General features: G+C 42.2%; 1 protein-coding gene across 1 annotated transcript in view; it reads right to left on the reverse strand.

Moving 5' to 3' along the window:
- The window catches only part of LOC115894198 (translation initiation factor IF-2, mitochondrial-like), a 32301-nt gene extending 22278 nt beyond the window's left edge, over positions 1-10023 (reverse strand). The window contains 4 exon segments of the mRNA XM_030920580.1: positions 5216-5327; positions 6384-6451; positions 6454-6608; positions 9502-10023. Of these exon segments, the coding sequence (XP_030776440.1) occupies positions 5216-5327; positions 6384-6451; positions 6454-6601 (328 nt within the window). The 5' untranslated portion in view covers positions 6602-6608; positions 9502-10023.
- Between the last annotated feature and the right edge of the window lie 7627 nt (positions 10024-17650).

The following is a 17650-nucleotide window of genomic DNA, read 5'->3' on the forward strand; positions in this document are numbered from 1 at the left end:
GTGATGATAATGAAACAAGTAGTTTTATGTTCCAGACTTGTAGTCACCCTATAAAAATATATTTAAAGCCGGGCGTGGTGGCTCAAGCCTGTAATCCCAGCACTTTGGGAGGCCGAGGTGGGCAGATCACTGACATCAGGAGTTCGAAACCAGCCTGCCCAACATGGTGAAACCCCATCTCCATTAAAAATACAAAAAATTAGCTGGGCATGGTGGCACACACCTGTAATCCCAGCTGCTCCAGAGGTTAAAGCAGGAGAATCTCTTGAACCCGGGAGGCGGAGGTTGTAGTGAGCCAAGACTGAGCCACTGCACTCCAGTCTGGGCAAGAGTGAGACTCTGTCTCAAGAAAAAAAAAAGGAAGAAAGCCATCCTCAGATAAGCAGACCATTACAATAAAAGAACATCCTATTCACTGGTGTGCTGGCAAATGTTTAATAACTATGCTGTCAAAAATAAACCTCTAATTTACAGCATTCCCCAATTTCCATGGTGCAAATATGCCCACCATGGTTGATTACAAGCTACTAACATAAAGTCACTGAATACAGAGTTGGGAAGAAATGCACAGTAGTAGATTACTATATAGTTTTTCTACCATATAGATATGATAGGCATAAATAACCGTGAGAACACAAATAATTGTAAAAGGCAATAAAATAATTGGGAAGTGAAGAGTTGGTTTTGTTTGTTTGTTTGTTTGGGGTTTTCTGAGGCAGGGTCTCACTCTGTCGCCCTGGCTGGAGTACAGCGGCACAATCTCGGCTCACTGCAACCTCTGCCTCCCAGGCAATCCTCCCACCTCAGCCTCCCAAAAAGCAGGAACTAGAGGCTTGCAGTCACCATACCCAGCTAATTTTTGTATTTCTTTTGTAAAGACGAGGCTTCACCATGTTGCCCAGGCTGATCTCAAACTCTTGGGCTCAAGCGATATGTTTGCCTCAGCCTCTGAAATATAATGGGATTATAGACACGAGCCACCACACCCAGCCAGTGAAAGAGTTTTTGAGTTTTTACTACCTTTATGACTTAATTTTTTAAAATGGTTGTGTTTAATAACCAACAATGCCAAGAAACCATTTCCTATTTATCTTTCTACCACATGCTTTCCCAAGGAAACACATTTTAAGAATGATACAACTCAAATTTACTATGTGAATATGTTCTCAGAGAACTGTAAAACTATTTCAAAACAAAAATTATTAGTTGGCCAGGCATGGTGGCTCACACCTGTAATCCCACCACTTTGGGAAGCTGAAGTGGGTGGATCAGCTGAGGTCAGGAGTTTGAGACCAGCCTGACCAGCATAGTGAAACCCCATCTCTACTTAAAATACAGAAATTAGCAAGGTGGCTGGGCAGTGGCTCACGCCTGTAATCCCAGCACTTTGGGAGGCTAAGGTGGGCGGATCACCTGAGGTCAGGAGTTAGAGACCAGCCAGGCCAACATGCTGAAACCTCATCTCTACTAAAAATACAGAAATTAGCCAGGCGTGGTGGCGCATGCCTGTAGTCCCAGCTACTCAGGAGGCTGAGGCAGGAGAATCGCTTGAATCTGGGAGACAGAAGTTGCAGTGAGTTGAGATCGTACCACTGCACTCCAGATTGGGTGAGAGAGCAAGACTCTGTCTCAAAAAAAAAAACTTAGCCAGGCATGTTAGGCACCTGTAATCCTAGCTACTTGCGAGGCTGAGACAGGAGAATTGCTTCAACCTGAGAGGTGGAGGTTGCAGTGAGCCAAGATCACGCCATTGCACTCCAGCCTGCACAACAAGAGTGAAACTCTGTTCAAAAAAAATATATACATATATATGAGTACAATTCTATTTCTAATAATGCTGAAAATACCTAATACTCTAGTTTTCCAATACATTATATCGAACTTTTGGGAAGTAGCTTACATAGAGAGACAATCATTTCCCCTCTGTATTAAATGCATATGGTATTAACATACTATTTTATTTTTACCAAAGACTTAAATATTTACATGTAGAAAAGTATCCAACATATTGCAACATTAAATATTACATCAAGCTACTTAAATGACCCAGGAGAAGAGGGAAAAAAAGTACTCATATCGCTAATATATATAGTAGTTAAAAAGAATCACCTCATGAAAACTATCTTTAATTCAGAAGAGATTTGAATATGAAATAAGCTTCAAATAGATACCCTTTATTTTCATCATAAACAATCAGTTTGGGGTTTAGAGTACTGCTCCATGAGACTAAATCTGTATTTTAATCACTCTATTTATTAGTCATACTAAAGAATTATGGTTATGGGTTCCTCTGTGTGTATAGGGGTAGGGGGTAATGTTTGAAGAAAAAAAAAACAAAAAAACCAGTACTCATCTTTTAGAGATATATACTGAAGTACTAATGGATAAAATAAAATATCTGTTGTCACTGACTTATGCATACATTTAAGCTTTTTCCATTCTTTCTGCTACCATATTTGTCTGATAATTGCTAATAATAAAAAGTTTTGTCAGGCACAGTGGCTCATCCCTGTAATCCTAGCTTTTGGAAGGCTAAGGTGTGCAGATCACTTGAGGTCAGGAGTTTGAGACCAGCCTGGCCCACATAATGAAACTCTGTTTCTACTAAAAATATGAATATTAGCTGGGTGTAGTGGCATATGCCTGTAATCCCAGCTACTTGGGAGGCTGAGGCACAAGAATCGCTTGAACTGGGGAGTCAGAAGTTGCAGTGAGCCAAGATCCTGCCACTGGACTCCAGCCTGGGTGACAGAGCAAGACTGTGCCTCCAAAAAAAGTTTTAAAAATCAAGCCTATCATCAATACTATTTATAAAACCACACCAATACAATTTTCTGTAGAAAAATTCTGAATGATATAGCCATATTCATTTATTTTCATAGTTTTCTAGCTATAAAATGACTGAATAATCCATCTGCAAAATTATTAAAAATGCCAAACAGGCCGGGCACGGTGGCTCACGCCTGTAACCCCAGTACCTTAGGAAGCCAAGGCGGGCGGATCACCTGAGGTTGGGAGTTCAAGACCAGTCTGATCAAAATACAGAAACTTCATCTCTACTACAAATACAAAATTAGTCAGGCGTGGTGGTGCATGCCTGTAATCCCAGCTACTCGGGAGGCTGAGACAGGAGAACTGCTTGAACCCAGGAGGCAGAGGTTGTGATGAGCCGAGATCGCGCCATTGCACTCTAGCCTGGTTAACAAGAGCGAAACTCTGTCTCAAAAAAAAAAAAAAAAAAAAAAGCCAAACAGTGTGCTAACAATTTTGTACTCTTTGTAAGGATGTACATGCACAAAAAGTAGTAACACTTTCAGGCAGGAAATACATTGAAGTTTAGCATTGCTGTGATTTACAAAATAATTCTTGAGAGATAATTTGGTTGATGAGTAACAGCATGTGCTCTGGAGCCATAATTCATAAGATCAAATATTCCCCATATTTCCTAGGTTCAAATCCTGGTTCTCCCACAACTAGCTGGAAAGAGTGAGTAATTACTTATCCTCTCTGAACCTCACTTTCCCAGCCTGTAAATAAGGATACCTAACTTTAGGGCATTGTGAGAAGAAGTACAAGAGTTAAAAAAGTACTGGTACATATTAATGGCTCAACATACATGAGTTACTATTAATTCTTTTTTTCCCCAAGAATCTGTTACACTTTGTTACAATAACAGGGTATATTTCTCATATACTGAATTTTAATGTCACTTTCTAATGAAAACTCAAATTTTGTTTCAAAAATCCTAAACTGGTAATAAGCACATCACAATGAAGGAATATAAAAATGGCAATAATATGCTCCATTTATAAATAAAAATAATATTACGACAAGTTGTAGTTATTATTATCAGTATTTTTTTTTTTTTTAAAGACAGATTCTCACTGTCGCCCTGGCTGGAGTGCAGTGGTGCGATCTCGGCTCACTGCAAGCTCCGCCTTCCGGGTTCATGCCTTTCTTCTGCCTCAGCCTCCCGAGTAGCTGGGATTACAGGCGCCTGCCACCATGCCTGGCTTAGTTTTTTGGTATTTTTAGTAGAGACGGGGTTTCACTGTGTTAGCCAGGATGGTCTCGATATCCTGACCTAGCGATCCGCCCGCCTCAGCCTCCCAAAGTGCTGGGATTACAGGCGTGAGCCACCGTGCCTGGCTACTATCAGTATTTCTCATATTGTCAAAATGAGTGAAAAGGCTGAGCGTGGTGGTTCACGCCTGTAATCCCATCACTTTGGGGGGCCGAGGCTGGTGGATCACTTGAGGTCAGGAATTTGAGACCAGCCTGGCCAACATGGTGAAACACTGTAGCTACTAAAAATACAAAAATTAGCCAGGCGTGGTTGTGGGCACCTATAATCCCAGTTCCTCAGGAGGCTGAGGCAGTAGAATCACTTGAATCTGGGAGGTGGAGGTTGCAGCGAGCCGAGATTGTGTCACTGCACTCCATCCTGGGCAACAAGAGTGAAATTCTATCTCAAAAAAAAAAAAAATATAATAATAATAATAATAATAATAATGAGTGAAAAAAAGGAAACCAGAAAATTATAGGGCCAGGCATGATGGCTCATACCTATAATCCCAGCACTTTGGGAAGCTGAGGCAGAAGGATTACTTGCACCCAGGAGTTCAAGACCAGCCTAGACAACATAGTAAGACTCTGTCTCTACAAAAAATAAAAAATTAGCTGGACATAGTGGCACATGCCTGTAGTCCCAGCTACTCAGGAGGCTGAGGCTGAAGGACTGTTTGAGCCCAGGAGGCCAAGGCTGCAGCAGTGAGCCATGATTATGCCACTATACTGGACAAAGCAACACCTTTTCTCAAAAAAAAAAACTGAAAAAAAAAAAAAAAGAAAAGGAAGAAGATATATAAAATTATAGAAAAACAAAGAGAAAGTATATGAGCATAAGTATAGACCCTCAGTCTAAAAACATTCCTTGGATTTATTCTAATAGCCCACAAAACTTCCAAGAAAGAAAACTTAATTCATATAAGAAAATCTTTTCCACTTTAATTAAAAGCAAAATCTTGGAGAACTACATTTGGCAGAGTCAAGAAACTAGGGATTATGACTTAAAATGAAGAATATTATGATGACTTAATATATTTTTTAAGTACCAGTCTAGTTTTTAATCTTTAAATGCCTTAATCTCATTGCAAATAAAATGCCTGGTCTTCCAACATTCCCATATTTTGCTTTGTAAAAATATCTGACTCACCTGTGTTTTTTTCCATTGCCCTGGCCAGTTCCTCAACAGTCATTCCAATCCATACTTCTACCACCTTTTTAGATTTTGTTGAAGATAACTGAGATTTCCATGGTCTTTCTTCCTATTAAAAAAATCAGAACATATAAACAAAAAGGAAGAAAAAACTTAAGTGACAATTTAGATTTATTCTGAAATATCTACCACAATCATAGCTACTATTTCTTTTCTTTTTTTTTTTTTTTTTGAGACAGAGTCTTGCTCTGTCATCCAGATCTCATCCGATCTCAGCTCACTACAACCTCCACCTCCTGGGTTCAAGCCATTCTCCTGCCTCAGCCTCCCCAGTAGCTGGGATTACAGGTGTGCACCACCATGCCCAACTAGTTTTTGTATTTTTTTTGTTTTTTGGTTTTTTTTGAGATGGAGTCTCTCACTCTGTTGCCCAGGCTGGAGTGCAGTGGCATGGTCTTGGCTCACTGCAACCTACAACTCTCAGGTTCAAGCGATTCTCCTGCCTCAGCCTCCTGAGACTACAGGCTGGGACTACAGGCATGCGCCACCATGCCCGGTTAATTTTTGTATTTTTAGTAGAGACAGGGTTTCACCATGTTGGCCAGGCTGGTCTCAAACTCTTGACCTTGTGATCCGCTTGCCTTGGCCTCCTGAAGTGCTAGGATTACAGGCGTGAGCCACCGTGTCTGACCATAGCTACTATTGCTACCAGCAAACACTCCCCTAAGTAGTTAAAGCTTAGGCTAAAATTAAAATCCTACATCCTTAATTCACTGTTGCACGCTGATTTCCAAGGAACCAAATTCATCAGCACCACACAATTAACCAGAACTTCCCTTTCTCACAAAACGCTATTGCTTGGAATATAGCATTAAGTAATAAATATTCTGTAAATGATAAAATACTCAAATGGATTTCTACTCATGGTTCTAGGCACTTTCATTTTAGGTCAAATAATAAAATAACTTACAGAAATCTGTAACTATGCTGGACACGGTGGCTCATGCCTGTAATCCCAGCTACTCAGGAGGCTGAGGCAGGAGAATCACTTAAACCCAGGAGGCGTAGGTTGCAGTGAGCTGAGATCTCGCCTCTGCACTCCAGCCTGGGTGACAGATTGAGACTCCGTCTCAAAAAAAAAAAAAAAAAAGAAAACTGTAACTACCTTTTTTGTTACTAGAAACCTATACTGAGATAAAGCAGCCCCAATGAGCATTTCTGTTGGCCAGGGCAGGCATACAGCTGAGCTGTCCACACAGGGTAAGCAGATGAAAACCCATGCCTCCACTGTCTTAATGCTCTTCTTTGACACAGACTGTGCAGTTGCCTATAAATAGTGTGAAATCGTAGCAAGTTCTTCAATTTCAGTAGCTTCTGGTTCATGTTTCTCCTGGAAAAAAAAAAAAAGGTTTTAAAATAATATTCAAATCAAGTTAGCAAATATTAATTGGATATTTACTATATGCATAGCACTGGGCTACACTTAGCTCACTAGACTTACAACAACAAGTAAAACTGGGTTCCTGCCCTGAAAAAACTCAGTCTCATCAAGAGTCGGGATTCCATACCAAGTACTCTCTAGATACTAGCTATTATTATTACTGTTAATGTTACTACTATGATAGAATTGAAATACAATAACAACTTGTAAAAGGCTCTTTTTTCACTCTTGAAATATCAACTAACCAAATCACAAGTAGAGTAATTTTTCTGAAGTGCAAATTTGAAATGATCACCTTTCTGTTAAACACCCTGAAACTTCTTTTTTGAAACGGGGTCTCACTCTATCGTCCAAGCTGGAGGCTGGAATGCAGTGGTGTGGTCACAGCTCATTGCAGCCTCGACCTCCTAGGCTTAGGTGATCCTCTCACCTCAGCCTCCCTAATAGCTGGGACTAGAGGTGCCCACCACTATGCCCAGACAATTTTTTGTTTGTTTTTTTGGTAGAGATGGTGTTTCACCATGTTGTCTAGGCTGGTCTCAAACTCCTGGGATCCAGTGATCCACCCTGGTCTTCCAAAGTGCTAGGATTACAGGCATGAGCCATCATGCCCAGCCTTACTTTATTTCTTACACTCTTAGAGTCTCTACACTCCTACCTCTCAAGCTTTTGTTATCATAACCCACCTATAATCTCTGATGGCTTGTCATCTCATCTCTGAAACTTTGCACATACTTCATCTAGTTGGAATTGTCTTTCAATTCTTAACATTTCTACATCTTCCCATCTCACCCCCTAAAAAAAGATGCTTTATAGTAGGAAGAAGACACCCAATATTTATTGAATAATGCCTTTTGAGTATTATTCTTAGAATGAAAGAAGAGTTTTTTGAGAGAAAACTGTAACAGAACTCATTAGTAATAGTTCTTTTCCTCCCAGTGGCCTCTACTGCCTCTGCTCTCAAGACTGCATTTCTGGCCGGGCGCGGTGGCTCAAGCCTGTAATCCCAGCACTTTGGGAGGCCGAGACAGGGCGGATCACGAGGTCAGGAGATCGAGACCATCCTGGCTAACACAGTGAAACCCCATCTCTACTAAAAATACAAAAACTAGCCGGGCGAGGTGGCTGGCGCCTGTAGTCCCAGCTACTCGGGAGGCTGAGGCAGGAGAATGGCGTAAACCCGGAGGCAGAGCTTGCAGTGAGCTGAGATCCGGCCACTGCACTCCAGTCCGGGCCACAGAGCGAGACTCCGCCTCAAAAAAAAAAAAAAAAAAAAAAAAAGACTGCATTTCTGTGGCTTTGCTTTTCAGTTTTTAGGGGCAGGAACGACAAAAACAATGTAAAAAGAACACGTTTTCCAGCCGTGTATGGTGGCTCATGCCTGTAATTGCACTTTGGGAGGCCGACGTGGGCGGATCACCTGAGGTCAGGAGTTTGAGACTAGCCTGGCCAACGTGGTGAAACCTCGTCTCTAATAAAAATACATATAAAGCTATCTTGAACAAAATTATAAACGTTTACAAAGTTTTAAAATTTTTGGCCAGGCACAGTGGCTCATGCCTGTAATCTCAGCACTTTGGGAGGCCAAGGCAGGCAGGTCATTTGAGGTCAGGAGTTCGACACCAGGCTGACTGATGTGGTGAAACCCCATCTCTACTAAAAATACAAAAAAATTACCTGGGCATGGTGGCACATGCCTGTAGTCCCAGCTACTTGGGAGGCTGAGGCAGGAGAATTGCTTGAACCTGGGAGACAGAGGTTGCAGTGAGCCGAGATTGCACCACTGCACTCCAGCCTGGGAGACAGAGCGTGACTCTGTCTCAAAAAAAAATTTTTTTTAAATGATTTCTCTTATAATATGGCATTTCTACAATATGCTTATATTTTATATTTATATACAACATATATATTATATAAATATATTTATATTTTCTACTAGATATTCTTTAAAATCGTTCACAAATGATAATAGTTATTTGATGTGACCAAAGAAATCAAGGCTCTGGATGGGTGATCTTTGCTAGATAACTAGACATTAAATGTTACATTTCTTTTTTTTTTTTTTTTTTGAGATGGAGTCTCGCTCTGTCGCCCATGCTGGAGTTCAGTGGTGTGATCTCAGCTCACTGCAACCTCTGACTCCCAGGTTCAAGCGATTCTTCAGCCTTTGCCTCCCAAGTAGCTTGAACTACAGGTGTGCACCACTGTGTCCAGCTAATTTTTGTATTTTTAGTGGACGCCGGGTTTTACCATGTTGGCCAGGCTAGTCTCAAACTCCTGACCTCAGGTGATCCACCTGCCTCAGCCTCCCAAAATGCTGGGATTACAGGTGTGAGCCACCATGCCTAGCCTAAATGTTACATTTCAACCAATCTTCCCAAAGTGTATTTTATGGTTCTAACATAGTAAATTTATGGTTCTGACATGGTAAATAGAATATACTGAAATTTTTTTTTTTGAGATGGAGTTTTGCTCTCGTTGCCCAGGCTGGAGTGCAATGGTGCAATCTCGGCTCACTGCAACCTCCACCTCCTGGGTTCAAGGGATTCTCCTGCCTCAGCCTCCCAAGTAGCTGAGATTACAGGCGCCTGCCAGCACAGCTGGCTAATTTTTTTGTATTTTTAGTAGAGACGGGGTTTCACCATGTTGGTCAGGCTGGTCTTGAACTCCTGACCTCATGCTGATCCACCCACCTTGGCCTCCCAAAGTGCTGGGATTACAGGCGTGAGCCACTGCGCCTGGCCTATACTGAATACTTTTTAAAAGAAAGAAAATAAATGGTAACTGAAACAAGCACAGTATAGTGAAGAAAGTATCTTATTGGGCAACAAAGGAAACTTACCTGGACACTCACTCTGATAGTAAGTGTTATCTGGACTCAGAAGTCACTTGTTTCCTATGGGCCTCATTTTCTGGATCTCTGTTAAAAAATAAATAAATAAATAAGTGTTTGAATATCTGTCCTTCCTATTACAAGACTATGAGGAGAAAATGGGATGATGTAAATACTTTATCATCAGCTATTTTAAAACCATATCACATGTTTCAATACTGGCTTATAAGCTTTGAGGATTCATTGCTTATAAGTTAAAAATATTCACAAGTCATTAACTTGTTTACCTTCAGACAATTAAGAGGTTGCGTATGTGTGTGTAATCGAGCAAGCATTTTACCTTAAAAGGCTTATTCAAGTAAAGATCAAGGAAAAATCTGACTTAATGCCAATGAAATAAACACATTAAGATTTAGAAATTCAGGCCGGGCATAGTGGATTATGCCTGTAATCCTAGCACTTTGGGAGGCCGAGGCGGGCGGATCACCTGAGGTCTGGAGTTCAAGAGCCTGGCCAACATGGTGAAACCCCATCTCTACTAAAAGTACAAAAATTAGCCGGGTGTGGTGGCGGGCGCCTGTAATCTCAGCGACTTGGGAGGCTGAGGCAGGAGAATCATTTGAACCCAGGAGGCAGAGATTGCAGTGAGCCGAGATCGCGCCACTGCACTCCAGCCTGGGCGACTGAGTGAGACTCTGTTCAAAGAAAAAAAAAAATTTGGAAATTCATTCAATAGTATTTACACACACTAAATACTTTTAAGAATGGCACATACTTACGGTTGTGCCCCTGGACCAAAAGTAGAGTGCTCGGGAAACACAGGATTCCTTGAGAAAATAATTTTTAAACGAGTATGAAACCAGATTTGAGAAGAGCACAGATTAATGGAATGGGAGGAAGGACACTACAAGATATTAACCAAAGCACAGATATGTAATTGAGGCAGGAAGTGGAAAGATATAAATAAAGATATAAATAAAGACATAAAAATAACCCAAATACCAAAACTGGAAGGAAATTTGTCACTTATTCCAAGCTCCTCATTTTACAGAAAAGGAAATAAAAATCCAGAGGGGTCAAAAAGGCGTCTCCAGTGTCATACCGCTAGTTAATGGCAGTCAAGACTAGAACCCAGACGTTCTGACTCCCAGTAAGTTGTTTGGTCACTAGGATATTCTTGTCAAGGAATCTGAAAAAAGTGTGTTGCAAATACGTAGTTGCGTTAGTGAAAATGTCTGAAAGTGAGCTGGAAGCTTTCGAACTTACCTGAAAGGTAAAAATAAATCACTGCAGAAAAATTACGAAACTGGGGTGGCTTCGCCTCAAATTGGAGCCCCGAAGGCCTTGGGCCCATGGGAGGCTGGGACTTGAGGACCTGCACCCGCAGCGGCGCCCGACGAGGGGAAGCCGGCCGGCCGCTTCCGAGAGAACAGAGCACATGCCTTCGTGAATGCTTAACGTGGGCTTACGCAGGGATTAAATGCATCTTGGAAAGGCTTCCGAACGCACCATGTTTATGAGTTCGCGTGATTTGTGCCGCTGACACGTTAGGAGTAACAACACACACCACCCACACCTGACAACCCTGGTTAAGGGACCCTACCCACTTAACTCCTACCTACAGTCCCGGGCCTCTGGATTCTGAGGACGGGTGGAGATCACCTTCCGGACCCGGAAGAACGGCCGGTAGGTCAGTCCGTCCCCGCTAGGGTCCCCGCCGGGCTTCCGGTCCCGCTGGAAAAGGTTCTTTCCGAAATTCAGAAGAGTAGCTGTAGCCGCCGCGGGTGGGACTGTCTGCGGTGTCCGCGGTGGGCGTCCAGCCTGGGAGGCACTCGTTCAACGTGTGGCTCCTCCCAGGGTCAGCCGCGCGTGGTGAATCGTTTCTGCAGGTCCCTTCCATTTCTTGTTTTCCTTTCCTTTTTCTTTTTCCTTTTTCTCTTTCTGTCCCTCTCGTTTCTTTCCTTTCTTCCTTCCTTTCTTTCCTCTTCCTTCCGTTCCGTTTTTCGCTTTTCTTTTTTTCTTTTCTTTTTTTTTAAGAAAACTCCCTTTATTCAGTTAGAAGTTGGATTAACTGGTACAGAAAAAAAGTGTAATCAGCTGGAGAAAAAAGTGCCACCCGTGAGAACTCATGGCTCCTCTGGGAGAGAATCTGGATACAGTGAGGGTTTCTAGGAAGCAAATTTACTTCTACTCTGGGGCTATGTGTGGCCTCGGTGGTGCTTGCACCGAGGGAACGTTAAATGGAGAACTGTGGGAGAAATGATACCTCCTTCAAAGATACATGTTCCTAACAAGAAGGAAAAAATAAATGCAAGGAAACAGTGGCCCTAGAACCAGTTAGTATTGTGTGAACAGTACTTTCTCTTTTTTCCGAAGTCAGCTCGTGTGTATGGCATTTGGAGTAATAGAGTCAGAGTGTCTGATTTCCTATCCCAGCTCATTCCTAGTGTGTAGTTGGGGATGTTTTGTCAACTGTCCATGTCCAGTTTGTTCATCTACATTATAGTAATGACAGTAGCTAGTTCACAGGATTGTAATAAGGTTTTTGTTTGGTTTTTGTTTCTTTTTGTTTTTGAGACAGAGTTTCTCTCTTGTTGCCCAAGCTGGAGCGCAATGGCGCGATCTCGGCTCACCGCAACCTCTGCCTCCCGGGTTCAAGCGATTGTCCTGCCTCAGCCTCCCGAGTAGCTGGGATTTCAGGCATGCACCACCACGTCTGGCTAATTTTGTATTTTTAGTAAAGACGGAGTTCCTCCATGTTGGTCAGGCTGGTCTCGAACTCCCTATCTCAGGTGATCCGCCCACATCGGCCTCCCAAAGTGCTGGGATTACAGGCGTGAGTCCCCGCTCCCAGACTGTTTTTTGTTTTTTTGAGACAGTCTCACTGTGTCGCCCAAGCTGGAGCGCAGTGGCGCGATCTCGGCTCATTGCAACCAACCTCCGCCTCCTGGGTTCAAGTGATTCTCCCCCCTCAGCCTCTCATGTAGCTGAGATTACAGGCCCACACCACCACACCCTGCTAATTCACCATGTTGGCCAGGCTGGTCTCGAACTCCTGGCCTCAGGTGACTGCCCACCTCAGCCTCCAAAAGTGCTGGGATTACAGGCATGAGCTGCTGTGCCCGGCTGTAATAAGCTTTTAATGGGTTGATAAACTGTTAATAAATAGTGCCTGGTTCACTGTACGTGTTTGCTGTTATGGTTATTACAGCCTGCCCCCAGAGCTTTCCCTCACCTTGCTTGGACATTATGTCTTTCAGCTGGTCCTTTTGACCACAACCATCACCACCTCTCAAATATAAATATTGTTTTATTATCTCTGTCTTTTGGTAAAAGGAATTTGCGAAGAAAACAAAATCAATCAATTAATCTTTGTCCTTAAGATCTACCACTCCCCTAGGTAATTGGTATGGTACAGAAGTTCATTACTCAAAAGCATACTTGCCATCATCTTACCTCCTAACTCATGCCCCCACCCCAACCTACCACCCTCTTTTTTTCCCCCACCTTCCCAATGCCTGCTACAAAGGTGTGCAGTCGGTGTTACTGAGTGATTTAATGCAAACTCCTCTCCTGGACATTTTTTTTTTCCTTTTTTTGAGATAGGATGTCACTCTGTCGCCCAGGTTGAATGGCACAATCTCAGCCCACTGCAGCCTCCGCCTCCCACGTTCAAGTGATCCTCCTGCCTCAGCTTCCAGAATAGCTGGAATTACAGGTGTCTACCACCATGCCTGGCTAATTTTTTTGTATTTTTAGTACAATTGGCCTGCCCAGTTTTGAACTCCTGACTTCAAGTGATCCGCCCGCCTCGGCCTCCCAAAGTGCTAGAATTCCAGGTGTGAGCCACTGCACTGGGCCTGGAAATTTTTTTAACTGAACCTAACATGCACAACACTTGAAAACTATTGAAGTTTATTCCAATCGCTATCATTTTACCTACCACTCACAGATATCTACTGAAGTTTAATTTCTGTGAGAAGTAATTCTTTGTTGTCTTACTTGCCTTGCAAGGCAGTTGAGAAACAAGCAGAAATCAGTTGGTAAACCATCAAAGTAGTTGCCAGGTCTTTTTTCCACAATATTAAGGTGAAAATAACCATCTATGCCTCTATGTTCCTCTAATGTTCTAATCATTAAGATTTTCTAATCATGCTAATACAGAAAATTAAAGCAATATACCAAAATACAGAAAGTGGCAAAAAAAAAAAAAAAAAAGAGAGAGAGAGAGAGAGAATGAAAACAGTTGAAGGAACAGAGAAGCCAACCTGAAAGAGCTCCCAATGGCCAAAGCTGGAAGTATTTGAGCAGCAAAATAACAGTACTGGATTATAACCAAAAGTATCAACTAAGTATACATATGTTCATGCTAATATAAATAAATAATAGAATAAATACATAGAGAAGGAACAAATCTTCCTTACAGAAGAATTCCAAATTTTTTATATATATACATATATATAAAACCTTCACTAGGAAGTGAGGATTAATTCCTCTCCACCTTAGTGTTGGCTGGACTTACTAACTTGCTTCCGAAGAATACCGTATGGAGGCCGTGCGCAGTGGCTGACACCTGTAATCCTAGCACTTTGGGAGGCTAAGGCGGGTGGATCACGAGGTCAGGAGTTTGAGACCAGCCTGACCAACATGGTGAAACCCTGTCTCTCCTAAAAATTAGCCAGGCATGGTGGCACGCACCTGTAATCCCAGCTACTCAGGAGGCTGAGGCAGGAGAATCACTTGAACCCAGGAGGTGGAGGTTGTGGTGAGCCAAGTGCCACTGCACTGTAGCCTGGGCGTCAAAGCAAGGTTCCGTCTCAGAAGAAAAAAAAAACAACACAGTATGGAAAGGGGAAATTAATAACTTTACAGTGGAGAAACTTGGCAGACAATGCATTAACCAAGTGATCAAGGTGAACATCACCTGCAATGTCTTGTTAATATCATAGACCTCTCCCCCCGAAATGATGTGATGAGGACACTTTACCCCTGTAATATCCTTTTCAAAAACCCACAACCCTACTCTAATCATGGGGAAAACATCAGAGAAACCAAATTTCAACAAAATAGCTGACCAGTACTCTTCAAAACTGTCAAGGTTAGGAAAAGCAAGAAAGGACTCAGAAACTGTTACAGATCAGAAGAGACTAAGGAGACATAACAACTCAATGCAATATGGCATCCTGGATAGAATCCTGTAACAGAAAAGCACATTAGTGGGAAAACTGGTAAAATCTGAATAATGTCTGTAGTTTAGTTAACAGTAATACCTCAATGTTAATTTCTTAATTTTCACAAGTGTATCGTGGTTAATGTAAGATGTTAACAAAATTGGATAAAGGGCATGTGGGAACTCTCCACTATCTCAGCAACTTTTCTGCAATCTAAAATTATTCCAAAATTAAAAGGTTGATTGCTGGGTGCAGTGGCTTACGCCTGTAATCCCAACACTTTGGGAGGCCAAGGTGGGAGGATCACCTGAGGTCAGGAGTTCAAGACCAGCCTAACCAACATGGAGAAACCCCATCTCTACTAAAAATACAAAATTAGCCTGGCATTGTGGCACATGCCTGTAATCCCAGCTACTTGGGAGGCTGAGGCAGGAGAATCGCTTGAACCTGGGAGGCGGAGTTTTTGGTGGGCCGAGATCACACCACTGCACTCCAGCCTGGGCAACAAGAGCAAAACTCTGTCTCAAACAAACAAAAAAAGTTGATTTAAAAAAGAAAGGACCAGATGCAGTGGCTCACACCTGTAATACCAGCACTTTGGGATGCTGAGGCCAAAGGATTGCTTGAGACCAGGAGTTTGAGACCTGGGCAACATGGGAAGACCCTTCTCTACAAAAAAAAAAAAAAAAAAAAAATTAACTGGGCATGGTGGTATGCACCTGCAGTTCTATGCTACTCTGGAGGCCAAGGTGGGAGAATCACTTGAAGCCAGGATTTCGAGCTTACAATGAGCTATGATCATGCCACTGCACTCCAGCCTGAGTGACAGAGTGAGACCCTGACTCTAAAAGGAAGGAAGGAGGGAAGGAAGGAACGAAGGAGGCAGGAAGACATATGGAGAAGTGAGTGGAAGGCGGATGGAAGTAAGTAGACAAGGAAGGAATGATTGAAGTATCCGATGACGAAGGACGGAAGGACAATGAAGCCTTAGGCAGGATAACCAGTGAAGCTACTGGAACGTCATCCTATGCATAAATATACCTACAGATACAATGTATATTGGTGGCTCAAGCCTGTAATCCCAGCACTTTGGAAGGCTAACCCAGGTGGATCACCTGAGGTCAGGAGTTCAAGAGCAGCCTGGCCAACATGGTGAAACCCCGTTTCTACTAAAAATACAAAAATTAGCCAGGTGTGGTGGCGGCTGCCTGTAATCCCAGCCACTCGGAAGGCTGAGGCAGAATTGCTTGAACCCACGAGGCAGAGGTTGCAGTGAGCCGAGATTGTGCCACTGCCCTCCAGCCTGGGCGATAGGGCAAGACTTTGCCTCAAATAATTATTATAATAATAAATATATATATATATATATGCATACAATCTTATATAAATGGGATTCATACAGTAAATGCTGCCTTTTGCCTTTTCAACAATATATAATGGACATTGGCCAGGTGCAGTGGCTCATGCCTATAATCCCAGCACTTTGGAAGGCCAAGGCGGAAGGATCACTTGAAGCCAGGAGTTCAAGACTAGCCTGGCCAAAATGGCGAAACCCTGTCTCTACTAAAAATATATAAATTAGCCGGGTATGGTGGTGTGTACCTGTAGTCCCAGCTACTTGGGAGGCTGAGGTGAGAGGATCGTGTGGGAGGCTGAGGTTGCAGTGAGCCGAGATAACGCCACTGCAATCCAGCGTGGGTGACAGAGGGAGACCCTGTCTCACAAAACAAAACAAAACAACCAAAAAAATGTGTAAACTGTGTAACTTTGTAGATTATTGGTATTCTAAGGAATACATGAAATGATGATGCATATATGTGTGCATATATATGTGCATATATGTGCATATATATGTGTGTGTGTATATATAGGTGTGTGTGTATATATGTGTGTGTGTGTGTGTGTATAATATATATACACATGTGCTGAGAGAGAGAAATACACTTATCATAGCCTTATTTGTAATTATATTGAAAATTTGGAAATTACTAACACTTAGGTCATTGGACATTGGATATTTCCAAATTTGGAGTTGGATACGTAAATGGAATATTATACAGCCATTATAAGTAATAAAGTAGATCTGTTGACATGGACTCTTAGATGAAAACAGAAAAGCAGATTATAAAATATATAATTCTGTCTTGATCAGAAAAATTAGAAATAAGTAGCATTACCAGCCTGAGCAACATAGGGAGACCCCCATCTCTACAAAAACTAAAAATATACAAAATTAGTTGAGTGCAGTGGTGTGTGCCTGTAGTCCCATATACTTGGAAGGCTGAGGTGGGAGAATTGCTTGAGCCCAGGAGGTCAAGGTTTCAGTAAGCTATGATCACATCACTGCATTCCAGCCTGGGCAACACAGAGCAAGACCTTGTCTCAAAACAAAACAAAACAAACCAAAACACTCTTTTAGAAATAAACAGCATTAGAGTATGTACATTATGTGTGAATATTTTTATACACCTGTGATTTAAATTTTTGTATCTTCATATGTGGTCTAATTTTTTTAACTATATATATGTTGTAAACTTGTCTTTATTTTTAAAGTGTAATATTAAAACATTTATTTAAAGAAATAGAGGGCTGGGTGCAGTGACTCACGCCTGTAATCCCAGCACTTTGGGAGGCTGAGGCGGGTGGATCACGATGTCAGGAGATCAAGACCATCCTGGCCAACACGGTGAAACTCCATCTCTACTAAAAATACAAAAATTAGCTAGGTGGCACACTGGCAGGTGCCTGTAATCCCAGCTACTCAGGAGGCTGAGGCAGGAGAATCGCTTGAACCCAGGAGGTAGAGGTTGCAGTGAGCCCAGATTGCATTACTGCACTACAGAGCCTGAGCAACAGAGTGAGACTCCGTCTCAAAAAAAAAAAAAAAAAAATGCAACTTGTTAGAAAAGACACAATTTTATGTTTGGGAAAAATACTGAATATGAGTTTGTTTTTAATTGAACTGACCCTTTTTGTTCTTAAAGCAA

Source organism: Rhinopithecus roxellana, chromosome 17 (assembly GCF_007565055.1).
Source record: "Rhinopithecus roxellana isolate Shanxi Qingling chromosome 17, ASM756505v1, whole genome shotgun sequence".
In the NCBI taxonomy this organism is placed as follows: Eukaryota; Metazoa; Chordata; class Mammalia; order Primates; family Cercopithecidae; genus Rhinopithecus; species Rhinopithecus roxellana.